A 13,705-nucleotide genomic window follows, 5' to 3' on the forward strand; every position below is an offset into this window, starting at 1 on the left:
CTCAGCAGTAGGATTTGATTGGGAGCTGACTTCAGTCCAGGGACTTTCGAGGTAGCCTAGCTGACGTCCGCAGGCCGGAGTCCCTTCTATGTTATTAGTTTGTTTTCCTTGTACCGAAACAAACATTGATGTACTTCTATTCAGACTTGTTTTTAGCACTCTTTAGTAGTTCGTGAGTTAGTGACACCGGTTCTGGGTAGAGTTGTATTTAAACTTCCGCATTTGGTTTTCAGTTATCTATGTTTTTTAAGACTTCCGCTTTTATTTAAATGACTCGTTTTATTTATATCGTTGAGATGTTATCAGAAAATATTTTAATACTTGGCTGGCCTAGCTCCGACAGTAGGCGCCATCACGACTCCCGATGGTGGAAAATCCGGGTCGTGACAATAACCATACATGTCCGCTGAAGGACAAGGTGTATGAGCAGCGACATGCAAGTAGCAGTCTTATAGGTGGTATGATTAGGCCTAAGCTTACTAATCATAGAGGAAATACACCAATATTATTGATAATGGAAAATCAGATTTAGGTGTAGATGTTAGCTACATGTTGGCGTGGCGGGCTAAAGAAAAGGCAATGAATTTTTTGAGAGGTGAACCATACTTATCTACAATCGATATGACATATCCAGGTTCCACATCAGAATGGTAAAATAGCCCAAAAATGAATTCATGTACGTGTATATATCTTTGTATGCCTTTATAAAGGGGTTTGATCATTGTAGACCCATTGTGGTTGTGGATGGAAGTCACCTAAAATCTTACTACACCGGGACATTCGTTTCGGCAAGCACGTTGGATGGTGCAGGTGAGTACGTGAATTATAATAAAATCTGTTAATATTTTAAAGATTGAAATACATGTTTTAAAAATATGTATTCAATTGTCTTTACAGGTCATATATTGCCACTAGCATATGGTGTTATTGATTCAGAGAACGATGCTGCTTGGACGTGGTTCTTTGAGCAATTCAAGATAGCATACGGTGACAGGGAAAACATGTGCATCGTTTCAGATAGAAATGAGAGTATCATTAAATCTTTATCGAGAGTGTATCCAGATGTACCGCATTTTGCCTGTATATGGCATCTATGGAACAACGTATATAAGAAATTCAAAAAGAGCCATGCAAAGTTGAGCGAGATATACTTCTCGATGGCAAAAGCATACACACAAGCTGAATTTGACAGTCTGATGGAGAAGGTGGAGAAGGTAGATATTAGGGTGAAAGAATACTTGGAGTTAGCTGGATACGAAAAGTGGGCTAGGTTGTATGCACCTGTTAACAGGGAATGGACCATGACGTCAAATATTGCTGAGTCAATCAATGCCGCACTAGTGTCAGCAAGGGAATTGCCAATATACGACTTCCTCGAAGAAGTTAGGAAGATGTTTGGATGTTGGAATTGTAGTAACCGCAAAGAAGCTACACAGACATACACAACGCTTGGAAAAAAATACCAGGAGATGCTGACTTTGAATGAGGCAATGTCTACACGCATGACTGTAAGTTTTATTTTAATGTCATTGTATTATATAGCTTAATTGTTTTCTGAAATAACTTATACAGAATTTTTTAGATAGACGTATTCAGTTGTATTGTCATGCAGTAGCCTTATAATGTTTTTGTTTTTTTTCAGTTGCCTAAAGTTAAGCAGATTTTTGATGTATGTCATTGTATTCATAAGCTAAGACCTAATTATAGTTTATAGTCTGCCGGTCTACATATATGATGTATTCTTCTGTATTCAAACATTTCAGTTGTATGTAACTGAATAATTCAGCATTATACATAAAGAAATTCAGTTATATGTGCTCAAAACTTATAGGTCTATGTTTAAATGTAGGTGGTACCATCAACTGAATACTTACATACGGTTAACGATGGAGGGAGGCAATACACCGTCTGCCTGTTAGAGAGAAAATGCGTTTGTGGGAGGTTCCAAGTTGATGAATTACCATGCCCACATGCTTGGGCTGTATTGAAGAGCAAGTTTCTAATGCCAGAAGAATATTGCTCTAACTATTACAAACCAAATTCTGTTGTAATGACATCCGATGTGCCTGTGTACCCGCTACAGGACAGAAATGACTGGAATATACCAGCACATGTTGTAGAGGAGGTTGTATTACCACCTAAATGGAAAAGACCTCCTGGAAGGCCAAAGAAGAAGCGCGATAAACCTTTAAGTGAATTGCTGCAGCCGAAAAATCAACATTCATGTAGCATATGTGGGCAGGGAGGACATAACAAGCGAACGTGTAGAAATGCTCCACGTATGATTTAGTTAACACTTTGACATGTATTAGTGCTCCAACGATTTGTCATTACTTATGATGACATTGTCAAGTAATAAATTCTGAAATGCCTTTCGTGAATAGATTCTGGATTTATTTAGTTGCAGTATTGTGTTGGATACATTCGAACACAACCTTGTCCACATATAATTTGATAATTTATTATAGACAGTGCCTGAGTTATATACATAACTAGTCAAAATACATCGGAATACAACTATATACTCAGCTATAACATAACAAATTCAATAAATACATATAACCTGATTAGATTCTGGATACATTTAGTTGCAGTATTGTGTTGTATACAATCGAATACAACCTTGAGTTGAATATACATAACTAGTCAGAATACATCGGAATACATCTATATACTCAGCTATAATATAACAATTTCAATAAATACGTATAACCTGAGTAAGTAAAATAAATACATCAAGTTGGGTACATATGTATAAACCAGAAGCATACATTTTTTGACTTTGATATACAAGCCAAGTGACTGAATATTAATACATACTTATATGCCCTGTTGAATACGTATGAATATATCCTGTAAGATACATATGAATATAAACGGAAGATTAAGCATGAATACTTATGAACAAAATAATGAAACATAGATTGAAAAGTTGCAATTGTCATACATGAACACTGTTGATAAAGTGATTAAAACATGGTTTTTTCTAACTGAATACCTTCTTCACCAAAAAATTATTCAAAAAACAGTATTCACCTAAAAAAAACTTTCCAAAACTACATTCACCCAAAGCTACTCTAACACTATCTGCAACTTTGAATATGACTCAGTGATTTGCCTAGCAATCTGTGAGGGTGCTTCATTTTTGCATATGGCATCAGCGTCTATCTTCGCATAGTATAGTTCCGAAGGAGAGCACCATATCTTTGACGGAGTAGATTGGAATCAAATGTTGTTTGTGGAATCTCACCAAGAGTGCTCAGAAACTCTGCGTATGCCGCAACATGCACCCCACAATCCCTGAAAAAATGTTGATTGAAAAAATTAAAAATAATTCATACAACTAGATTTTTAAAATGATACAAGAACGATGATTGAATACATACATGCTCCCAGCTTTCTGTTGAGGCAGATTTGATATGAAAACAACTTCAAAGGGATCAGTATGTGACTTGTCAGTGTATGCTGAGTAAGTAGACCAATCTATGCCTTGACTATCTCTGTAAAAGCCACTGATTGATAGATATAGAGGTACAAGCTTAGCTAGCTTATCTATCTCAGAAGCTACATAGGCATCATGACCTGCAGATCTGTACGAGTCATACACTTTGATACATCTCTCCTTGAATGAGACAGCAGCCCATATCCAGTGTAGTTTGTCCTTCAAGTTGACTGGTATCAAGACATTGTCAACAGTATGCCAAGGTACATTAGCTAGCAATCTGTAGCCCCTTATGTACTCACATGCCACATCCTCTTCTTTGGCTACATTAGCATTACTATCTGTATCAGCATACCTGTCGAAGATTTCAGCGATTCTTGTCTTGAATATACAATCAACAGTTGTATACTTGAAGTTGCTTGTTTGGTTGTACTTTCCCTTCTTTCTCAGATAGTAGAATATGACGTCAATATGCTATGCACAAATTTAATTACATAGTGTTAGTCCAATTAATCAAACTAAGAAAAAAAATGAATATGACAAGTGAAAACTCAGTTAAATACATCACACAGATTCAAGAATAATACATCTGAATACACTGTATTACAGCAGATATTCAAGAATAAAGAGGCAATTAAATACATCATAGATATTCAGTTAAATACATCTGATATTTACAACTACCCAGTAATGTTAAAATACATCTGAATATATTTAAATACATGTTATTATTCAAAACTAATGAGTCAATTAAATTCATAGTACTGTAATACATCTGTTAGTTACAACTACTGATAACTTTGAAAATACATCTGAATACATTAAAATACAACAGTTATTTAGGAATAATGATGCCATTAAATACATCATACAAATTCAATTAAAAACATATTTCATTTTCAACTAATAAAAATTGTTAAAATACATCTGAATACAATTAAATATAGCAGATTTATTAGTAACATCTGCATACAATTGAGTACATCAAAGTAATGTAAGACAAATTTGGGTTAGAGCTCAATTTATGAATTATACAATTAGACAAACCAATACTAAAGAAATAATTTATAGTGGAGTTGGAAGGGGTAAAACTTACATTGTCATCCCATAGTTTACCGTCAAACGATAGAAGGTAAAACCAATTTTTTGAATTGACTTGATCAACTCCAAAATCCAATGGTATATGAAGTGTTGACTTGTTCTTCTTGTAATGGTCTTCCAAATTACTTCTACAAGTATGATATTAAAAAAACGTTATATCCATTTTTTAAAATATAAATACGTAATAGACATACCGGGAAAAAATTCACTTCTGCTCATGTCTAGCAAGAAGACCATCACGAACCCATTTGTCGTATTCCTGAATGATTAATGTAGGTTACAACCCCGTTATTGAATCATCCTCAAATGGGTCTTTTTTCAAAAATGGGGGTCAACTTTACTGAGGTACCTGTTGTTCATTGAATTCATGTATAGAGAGTTTTAATTATAAAAACCATGGGAAAATAGATAATTAGTTTATAAAACACTAACCTGCGGAGTCGAAGTTAGACTCGTAAGGTGAAGAATACCATTTACTTGGTCGCCGATTCCTATGAGATGGTACCGGGGTTGATGCAACTTTTTTGCACTGTTGTGTATCACAATTCTAGTTTCTGGAGTTCCTTCTAACTGGAGAGCCATGAAGCATCTGAAGAGTTGATGTTGGACTTCACAACGCTTCATTTGAAGGAAATTTCCAAAACAAGTATTACCCAGTTGGTTGTACTGCTCTGGAGTAAGATTTTCTTTTAGCTCAGAGACTATGTCAGTGTTAGTATATACACTGATATACGGTGCAAAAATAGGCTGTTTTTTCACAAACAGCTTAATTCCCTGCATTTAACAAATGTAAAATACATATAAATACAACTGAATACAACATATATTTCATAATACAACTGACATGAATACATATGAATACAACTAAATTCAACTGAATACAACACATAGTCATAATACAACTGACATGAATACAACTGAATATAACACATATTTCATAATACAACTGACATGAATACATATGAATACAACTAAATTCAACTGCATACAACACATATTTCATAGTAAAACTAACATGAATACATATGAATACAACTAAATACAGTCTGCAAAAATCAACTGGAGTAAGATATCAGTGATAGAAATATGTACTAATATAATACATACGCATACAACAAATAAAGACATTGCAATTAGAATAAAATACTGATGGGAACTTTGAAAATCCTTATAAATACAACTATAAGAATACATCAGAATACAACTGACATACCTGTATCATTAATTTCTATAAGTACAAAAATATATCGAATATCCTTGTTGAACAGAGAACTCAACCGTTGTATACATATAAATACAGATGTATACATCAATAATACAGATGAATACATCATAAATTACCTTTTCTTCAAGTGTATCCGAGCTTTTACTTGCTTCAACCTCCTTCCCCTTGACAGATGAAGCAGGAGAAATATGGTTTTTTCCTCTTTTCCGCAATGGGAAGTCTTGTTTCCTTCAATGATTTCTCGACTTGGGTTTCTTTGAAATTGTCATGTCGAGATTTTGTTCTCTTCTCCAATGCCATATTTTTGTTTATACCTGCATCCAATTCCCCTTGAGTGATTTGCAAGGAGAAAGAGCGCTCATCGAAATTGAGAATTTTAGTGGGTATACCTCTAGTAATCAACTTGCTGGGTGTATTCTCAGACATTGTGAGAATACGCTTGGATACTGTTGATTAGAGAAAATTTGGTGAGTAGAGATGTTGATAATAAGCAAAAATAGCGAAAATAAAAAAAAAATACTTACCACACTAATTATAGTAACAAATGAGTAAAATCTAGAGGAGAATAGGGTTTACGCCGAGATTGGGGGAAGGAGGAAGCAGCGGTGTGGGTGAGGAGGTTTCTCTGATTTTGAGCGTGGTTTGGAGCGTAGTTTTGAACGTGTATTGAGAAGTTGTATGAAAAACTGTGACGACCCAAAGGGTCATCACCGGACTTCTTCCTATTTCCGTGCTTCCGAGGCCTTGAAAACCTCGCTTTTAGTTGCCTCGATTTGCGTGCGCAGTCCGGGCGCGAAGCCGGAAAGCTTTTATGTTGAAATATGTGAACTTTGTGAAAAATTTGAAGAATTTTGATATTAATATTGCTAAAGTTGACTTTGGTCAACATTTTTGGTAAACGGACCCGGACCCGTGATTTGGCGATCCCGGAGGGTCCGTAGAAAAATATGAGACTCGGGCATATGCCCGGAGTCGAATTTCGAGGTCGAGAGCCCGAGAAATGAATTTTTCTGTGAAATTATTTTTCTGAAATTCTTAAGGAAAATAGAAATGAAAATTGATTAAAAGACTACGGTATCGGGCTCGTATTTTGGTTCCGACGCCCGGTACAAGTCTTAAATAGGTGTTAAGCGCTTTCTGTAAAGTTTGGTCGAAATCGGATGTCATTTACGTGTTTCGGACCTAAATATCTAAAGTTAGAAGTTTAAGAAGTTTGAAATGAAAATGATGATTATGAGGCTTGATTCATGGATTTTGATGTTATTTTGGCGATTTGATCGCTCGAGTAAGTTCGTAGGATGTTATTGAGTTAGTGTGTGTGATTGGTTAGGAGCCCCGAGGGCTCGGGAGTGAATTGGAGGTGGTTCGGGGTGATTTTACACTTAGAAATATAGCAGGTTTTCCTTCAGCTGTTGCAGGCCAGGTTTGTTCTTCGCGTTCGCGGTCACCCTTACGCGATCGCGATGCTGGCCGGGTTCCCTTCTTCGCGTTCGTGAACCTATTCCCGCGTTCGCGTAGCTTTAGTTCCACCTTCTTCGAGTTCGCAAACTAATTCACGCGTTCGCGTAGTTAATTTCCCTGGACCACCCAGTCTTTCTCTTCGCGTTCGCAGCCTCCTCATCGCGAACGCGATGGTCTGTTGAATTAACCCTTCGCGAACGCAGCTCCTTTCCCGCGAACGCGAAGGGCATTTTTGCCCAGTTAATTTTAAAAGCTCAAAACAGACCCATTACGGGATTTTTCCCATTTTTTCATAAAACTTGTCTTCTCCAAGCTCTAGGGGCGATTTTTGAAGCTCTTCTTCACCAAAGTCTTTGGGTAAGTAATTTCCCACCTAATTCCTTCACTCTTCTTCATTAATTACTGAATTCCTAGACCTAAATCATGAAATCAAAGTAGAAATTAGGGGTTTTGGGTAGAGTTAGGGCTTTGGGGATTTTGGGTGATTCAACCTCAATTTGGGGTCGAATCTTGAAATAAATTATATGTTTCAACTCGTGGGTTTATGGGTGATTGGGTATTGGTCTGAGCCTCGTGTTTGGGCCATGTGGGACCGGTGTTGAATTTTGGTATTTTTGGAAAAATGATTGAAATTTCATTTCTAGGCTATGAGATTATGTTTTCGAGCCCTTATTGATATTATTGAACTAATTATGCCTAGATACCATTGTTTCGGAGTCGGATTGTAGAGGAAAGGCGGTATTTGAGGATTGATTGCTATTCTTTGGACCGAGGTAAGTGTTTGTTCTAACTTTGGCTTGAGGGAATAGGAGTAGGATACTATTTGCTACTTGCTAAATGTTGGTGTATAGGCATGGTGACGGTTGTCTATGCACCGGAGTCTAGCATGACCGTGAGTCTTAATTGCTTTTAATTCGAATGATGTGACACAACTTCCTTGTTTAATTGATAAATTTCGTATAACGTGAACGGTTGAGGAAGAATTGTGATTGGTATATTTTGGAGCGTTGGCTCGAACAAGAATGTGATAGTTGAGAAAGAAGTGATTTAAAAGAGGACGTGTTGTGATTATTCCCTTGCCGGGACGTGTAGACTATTATTATGTGCTCTACCTTGCCGGGATATTTGGGCTGTTAGCTGTACCCTTGTCGGGTTAAAGTGTTATGTCGACGAATTCCCCTAATAGGGCCTTCTTTACAAAGTCAGATATTTTGAACTATAATATGGGATCGTGTGGCACGCCGTCCACTTATATATTATAATATGGGATCGTGTGGCACGCCGTCCACTTATATACTATAATATGGGATCGTGTGGCACACCGTCCACTTATATATTGTGAAATGGGATCGTGTGGCACGCCGACCACTATATATGTTATGAAATGGGATCGTGTGGCGCGCCGACCACTTATGTATTATAATATGGGATCGTGTGGCACGCCGTATATATATATATATCATGGAAACCCGGAGTAGTTCTGCTGTTATTTCTGATAATTCGTCTTCATCTGTTATCCTCGAGCATGCCCTCTTCCCAGCTTTACTTGATATCTTCTGTTATTATTTCCGTTGCTCTTGTATATGTATATATATCTGTACAGGTTATTTTTGGTAGGTCCTGTCTAGCCTCGTCACTACTTCGTCGGGGTTAGGCCAGACACTTACCAGCACATGGGGTCGGTTGTGCTGACGCTACACTCTGTGCATTTTTGTGCACAGATCAGGGAGCAGCTTTTGGACCGCAGCAGTAGGATTGCCGGGAGCTATCTTCAGTCCAAGGACTCACGAGGTAGCCTAGCGGGCGTTCGCAGGCCGAAGTCCCTTCTATGTTTTAGTTTGTTTACCTTGTATCGAACAAACACTATGTATTTCCTTTCAGACTTGTTTTTAGCATTCTATAGTAGTCCGTGAGCTAGTGATACCAGACTCTGGGTAGAACTATGTTTCAAACTTCCGCATTTTTTTTTGGTTTTCAGTTGTATTAATCTAAAATCTTCCGCTTATTTATTGTTCTCGTTTATTATATTGTTTGAATGAAATCAGAAAAAAATGTTTTAAATGTTTGGCTTGCCTAGCTCCGATAGTAGGCGCCATCACGACTCCCAATGTTGGGAAATTCGGGTCGTGACAAAAACGGTAACTATGAGAGAGAAAAATCAGAGGATGGAGAGAGAAAAATAAAACATAGCGTATTAATTGGCTTAAGTGTAGGATATAACCAAAATTAAAAAATTTACTATAAACCATAAAATGTATCTATAGAATATAATTTATTTAAGTGGTATTTATTTTAAATAAATAATGGTAAAATTTCCTTTCTCATTACTCAAAGCCTTTTCCGGGAGCAACATTTATTATTATGTATGGAAGTACATTATAAAAGGAGAAAAAGCAGGGAAAAGAAAGAGAGAGAGCAAAGGTTGGCTGGTATCCATTCCCCCTCCCCTCTTTCTCCGCCGACTTTCCTTCCATTAAAGTACCATGTCCACCTTGGGAAGAGTCAAGTAATTGGACTACACCTCCATTTGCTAATGATCACGGTCAAGGAGAGTACTCCGTCATCCCCTCTTGGGGGGGGGGGGGGGGGAGGGGAGAGAGGTAAAAGATTTCCAAATTGGAAAGCCACAGGGGATTACATGGAATTCACCTGTTTTTTTCCTTATTTCTTTTTCTCCTATCTGGGCTTAGTTCCTGAAATATGTTTGTTCAAAGGTGGCAGCCCGGCTCTCTATGGAGCCAAGGATCTCCATTGTATACTCTTTCGATTTGTAGCGGGCCTATGAGACAGCTGAGACAATTGCAAGGAACTGTGGAGGTCTAGAGGTATGATCTCATTGTTACTTTGCATGATTGGAATTCGATCCCAATCCATTAATGTTACAAACTTTTTATCCACCATACTCTTCATGTAACTTCCTGAATAAGAATCGCTCTTATTATGTGCTACCAATGAGAAACCTGTACATGTTGCTTTTGGTTAACCAGTTTCATCTTGTGCTATTTGCTTTGTTCCCCCCACTTCAGAAACTCCTCCCAGAGATCTTCATACGTTTTTTTAAATGTTTGTTACCTTTGTCCTTTATTAATCATATCTTCTGTGAACTTGTGGCAGTTGGATACTGCTGTTCCCTTTCTTGTTCCGTTTCTTCTATTTGTTGCTTGTTATGAGTGTCTGGAAACTGGAAATCGTGATTTTGCTATATGTCGAGGTAGTTTTCTTATTACTATGGAACAGCAGAATTTAGCAATTTCTTAACTGTGGGAAATTTTAATAAGAGAACATTTGTGGGCACTGGTATCACGTAATTCTGTAGTTGGATAGTCAATAAGGATTTTGTTGTCTATTAGCTAAAACATTCCACCAATTGAAAAAGATGGACTAGAATGCTCTTATTGGGCTAAGAAAGGCATGCAGATTCATAACTGCTACTCAAGAACTATGGTATAAAGTCTGTTTGATTCTTTCATGTTTGAAATGTAGAATGCAACATGACCATGTCCAAGGTGTTAGGAGCGCATACCCGTTTTTTGTGGTGCAAATATGATATTCTGTTTGTTATTTCTATGAGTGATGAATTGTGAAGAAGGGAAAAAGAGTTGGGGTTTGATAAGCATGTGTGTATAAGATCTTTGTATAAAATTTGACTAGCCGACCTGTTGGATTAGTCTAATTATTTTATATCGTCATCCTTGCTTTGTATTTAATTCCAGGTGATTAAAGATCCAGACCTTCGAGAGAGACATTTAGGAGATCTTCAAGGCTATTCTCTTCGTAAAGCAGCCAAAATTCGACAGAAGGCTTATCGGGCTTTAGTATCTGGGCAGAAAGATCTGGAAATTCCGGTGAGTACCCACTCTCCTATGTTTTCCACCGACCAAAGTTGGTCGGTTTTTCTTGGTCGATTTTTGCCGAATTTCTTGTAGTGATAGTGGGGAAGGGCAGCGGTTTACTCCTGGGAGGGAGTTGGGGTGTATGGTAGACGTAAGGTAACGTGATTCTTCAATGTGCTGCATTAACTATGGATGTAGTATCTGTGAGCTTTTAAGGTGCAAATTGACCTGAAAATCCTTCTTCAAGATAATTTCACCTACCAGAAATGAATTAGATAGAATCAGGACTAGAGGAATATAGGATCAAGCTTGTTCACCACACCGATCTCCCATAAAAATATAAGTGAATAACTTAAAAGGAAAAGAAAGAACGAGATAAGAGGAAGAAGAAGATGACTGTGTGTGTAATGAAGGGCTGCATGTATGAGATTGATTTTATTCAAACTTATTTGCAGGGTGGTGGGGAAAGTTTAGATCAACAATTTACTAACGCTGCACATCTTGTTTATTTAGGATTGCGAAGAAGCACATAGGTACATTTGACCTTTGAGATTGGTTAAGGGTCAGATCTTACAAAGATCATTTGTGCACATAAAAAGTGTTTGTTTCGGATGCAGGAGAACGAGTAGTTGTGGTATCTCATTGTCACGACCCGGAATTCCCACCCTCGGGAGTCGTGATGGCGCCTACTAATAGGAGCTAGGCAAGCCAACTTAATTAGTAATTTCATTAAACACATGTTCCTTTTTAACAATTAACGGCATTAAATAAAGGCAACAGAATTAAAATCATAAGCGGAAGACTTAAATGTAGATAGATGATCAATAATATAGAAGTTCCAACACATATATCTCTACCCCGGGACTGGAGTCACATCCTCACGAACATCTAAAGAGTACTACATACAAAGTCTGAAAGAAACATAATCTGTTTATCTCGGGTACAATGAGATGACAGCCAAAGCGTAAAGATAGAAGGGAGATGCCGGGCCTGCGGACGCCTGCAAGCTACCTCGGGTCTCTCTGGACTGAAGGTTCGCCCCCGTGCTAATGCTGCTGCTGCTGCTCAATACCTGGACCTGTGCAAAAATGCACAGAGTGTAGCATCAGCACAACCGACCCCATGTGCTGGTAAGTGCCTAGCCTAACCCCGGCGAAGTAGTGACGAGGCTAGACTGGACCTCACATAAACCTGTGCAATTATAAATATACAGCAAAAAAATCGAAGTACAAAGCAACTAACAGTATGGGAGGGGAAACATGATGTGGGGAGATAACAACATTAACAGTAAATCCAAAGTAATCAATATAGGTGAAATTTAAAATTTAAGGCGAACAAGAAACTAAAACCAACACTAAACACATTTGCATCAATAACTGTTGCGGAGCGCAACCCGACCCTAATACATTTCAATACTGTTGCGGCGTGCAACCCGATCCACAATTATCACTGTTGCGACGTGCAACCCGATCCACAATTATCACTGTTGCGGTGTGCAACCCGATCCACAATTATCACTGTTGCGGTGTGCAACCCGATCCACAATTATCACTGTTGCGGCGTGCAACCCGATCCACATATAACAATGTTGCGGCGCGCAACCCGATCCGTAATGTATACCTCTCAACCTTGCCCAAACAACAGTCACAAATAAAGGGCAAGGAGTAAACAAGTATTTGGAAGGATATCCCAACAAGGGTACACAAACAACCAATAACAACCATGCAAGAGTAAATCGTTATTTCTCTTTTTCTTTCATTTTCATATCCTAGTTCTCATTAGCACTCGTGTCAAGCTCTAAGGCATTTCTCATTTCATATGCTCTCACCATTTGTATTTCAGACCGAGCCAATGCTCCACGAAGTTCCACAATCACAATATCTTCCACAAGGTGTTTACAACGCATAGAAGCCATCTGTAAAGCATGGAAGGCATAGAAATATTCAAAAAATGTTCATATAAGGACTCACGGTCATGCTAGACCCCAGTGTATAGGAACTCGGCTGTGACGACCCGACCCATCGTCTCATGTGTTACCGTCCCGTTTTCCCCCATTTATTGCTTCTTCATGTTTTGTTATCGGCATTTGGTGAGTTAGAGTTAAATTGGCTTGGTTTTGGTGGAGAATGAGACATTTAGTCTCCTTAAGGAAGGCTTGTGTTGGAAAGGTCAACCAGATGTTAACTTATGAGTTAGAGGGCTCGGATTGGAGTTCCGGTGATTCGGGTAGCTTCGGGAGGTGATTTGTGACTTAGGAGTGCGATCGGAATTGATTTTGGAGGTCCGGTGCAGAATTAGGCTTGAATTGGCGAAGTTAGTATTTTGGCAAATTTCGGTTGATAGGTGAGATTTTGATCCGAGGGTCGGAATAGAATCCCGAGAGTTGAAGTAGTTCCGTTAGGTGATTTTGGATGTGTGTGCAAAATTTCAGGTCATTCGGAGGTGTTTTGGTCGGGTTTTTGATCGAATGCGTAATTCAGAAGTTTTTAAGAAACTTAGGCTTGAATCCGATGTGATTTAATGGTTTTAGCGTTGTTAGATGTGTTTTGAGGATTGGAACAAGTTTGAATGAGGTGTTAGGATGTGTTGGTGTTTTTGGTTGAGATCCCGGGGGCCTCGGGGTGAATTCGAGTTGTTTAACGA

General features: G+C 38.1%; 1 protein-coding gene and 1 pseudogene across 1 annotated transcript; both read left to right on the top strand.

The window, feature by feature from the left end:
• Positions 675 to 2,290, top strand: LOC109225933. The gene is made up of 4 exons (XM_019390742.1): positions 675 to 810; positions 898 to 1,508; positions 1,643 to 1,669; positions 1,850 to 2,290. Exons 1-4 carry the CDS (start codon positions 675 to 677, stop codon positions 2,288 to 2,290), a joined length of 1,215 nt encoding a protein of 404 aa, XP_019246287.1.
• The window catches only part of LOC109225934, an 11,864-nt pseudogene continuing 4,099 nt past the window's right edge, over positions 5,941 to 13,705 (top strand).

The sequence above is a fragment of the Nicotiana attenuata genome, chromosome 5, assembly GCF_001879085.1.
Source record: "Nicotiana attenuata strain UT chromosome 5, NIATTr2, whole genome shotgun sequence".
In the NCBI taxonomy this organism is placed as follows: domain Eukaryota; kingdom Viridiplantae; phylum Streptophyta; class Magnoliopsida; order Solanales; family Solanaceae; genus Nicotiana; species Nicotiana attenuata.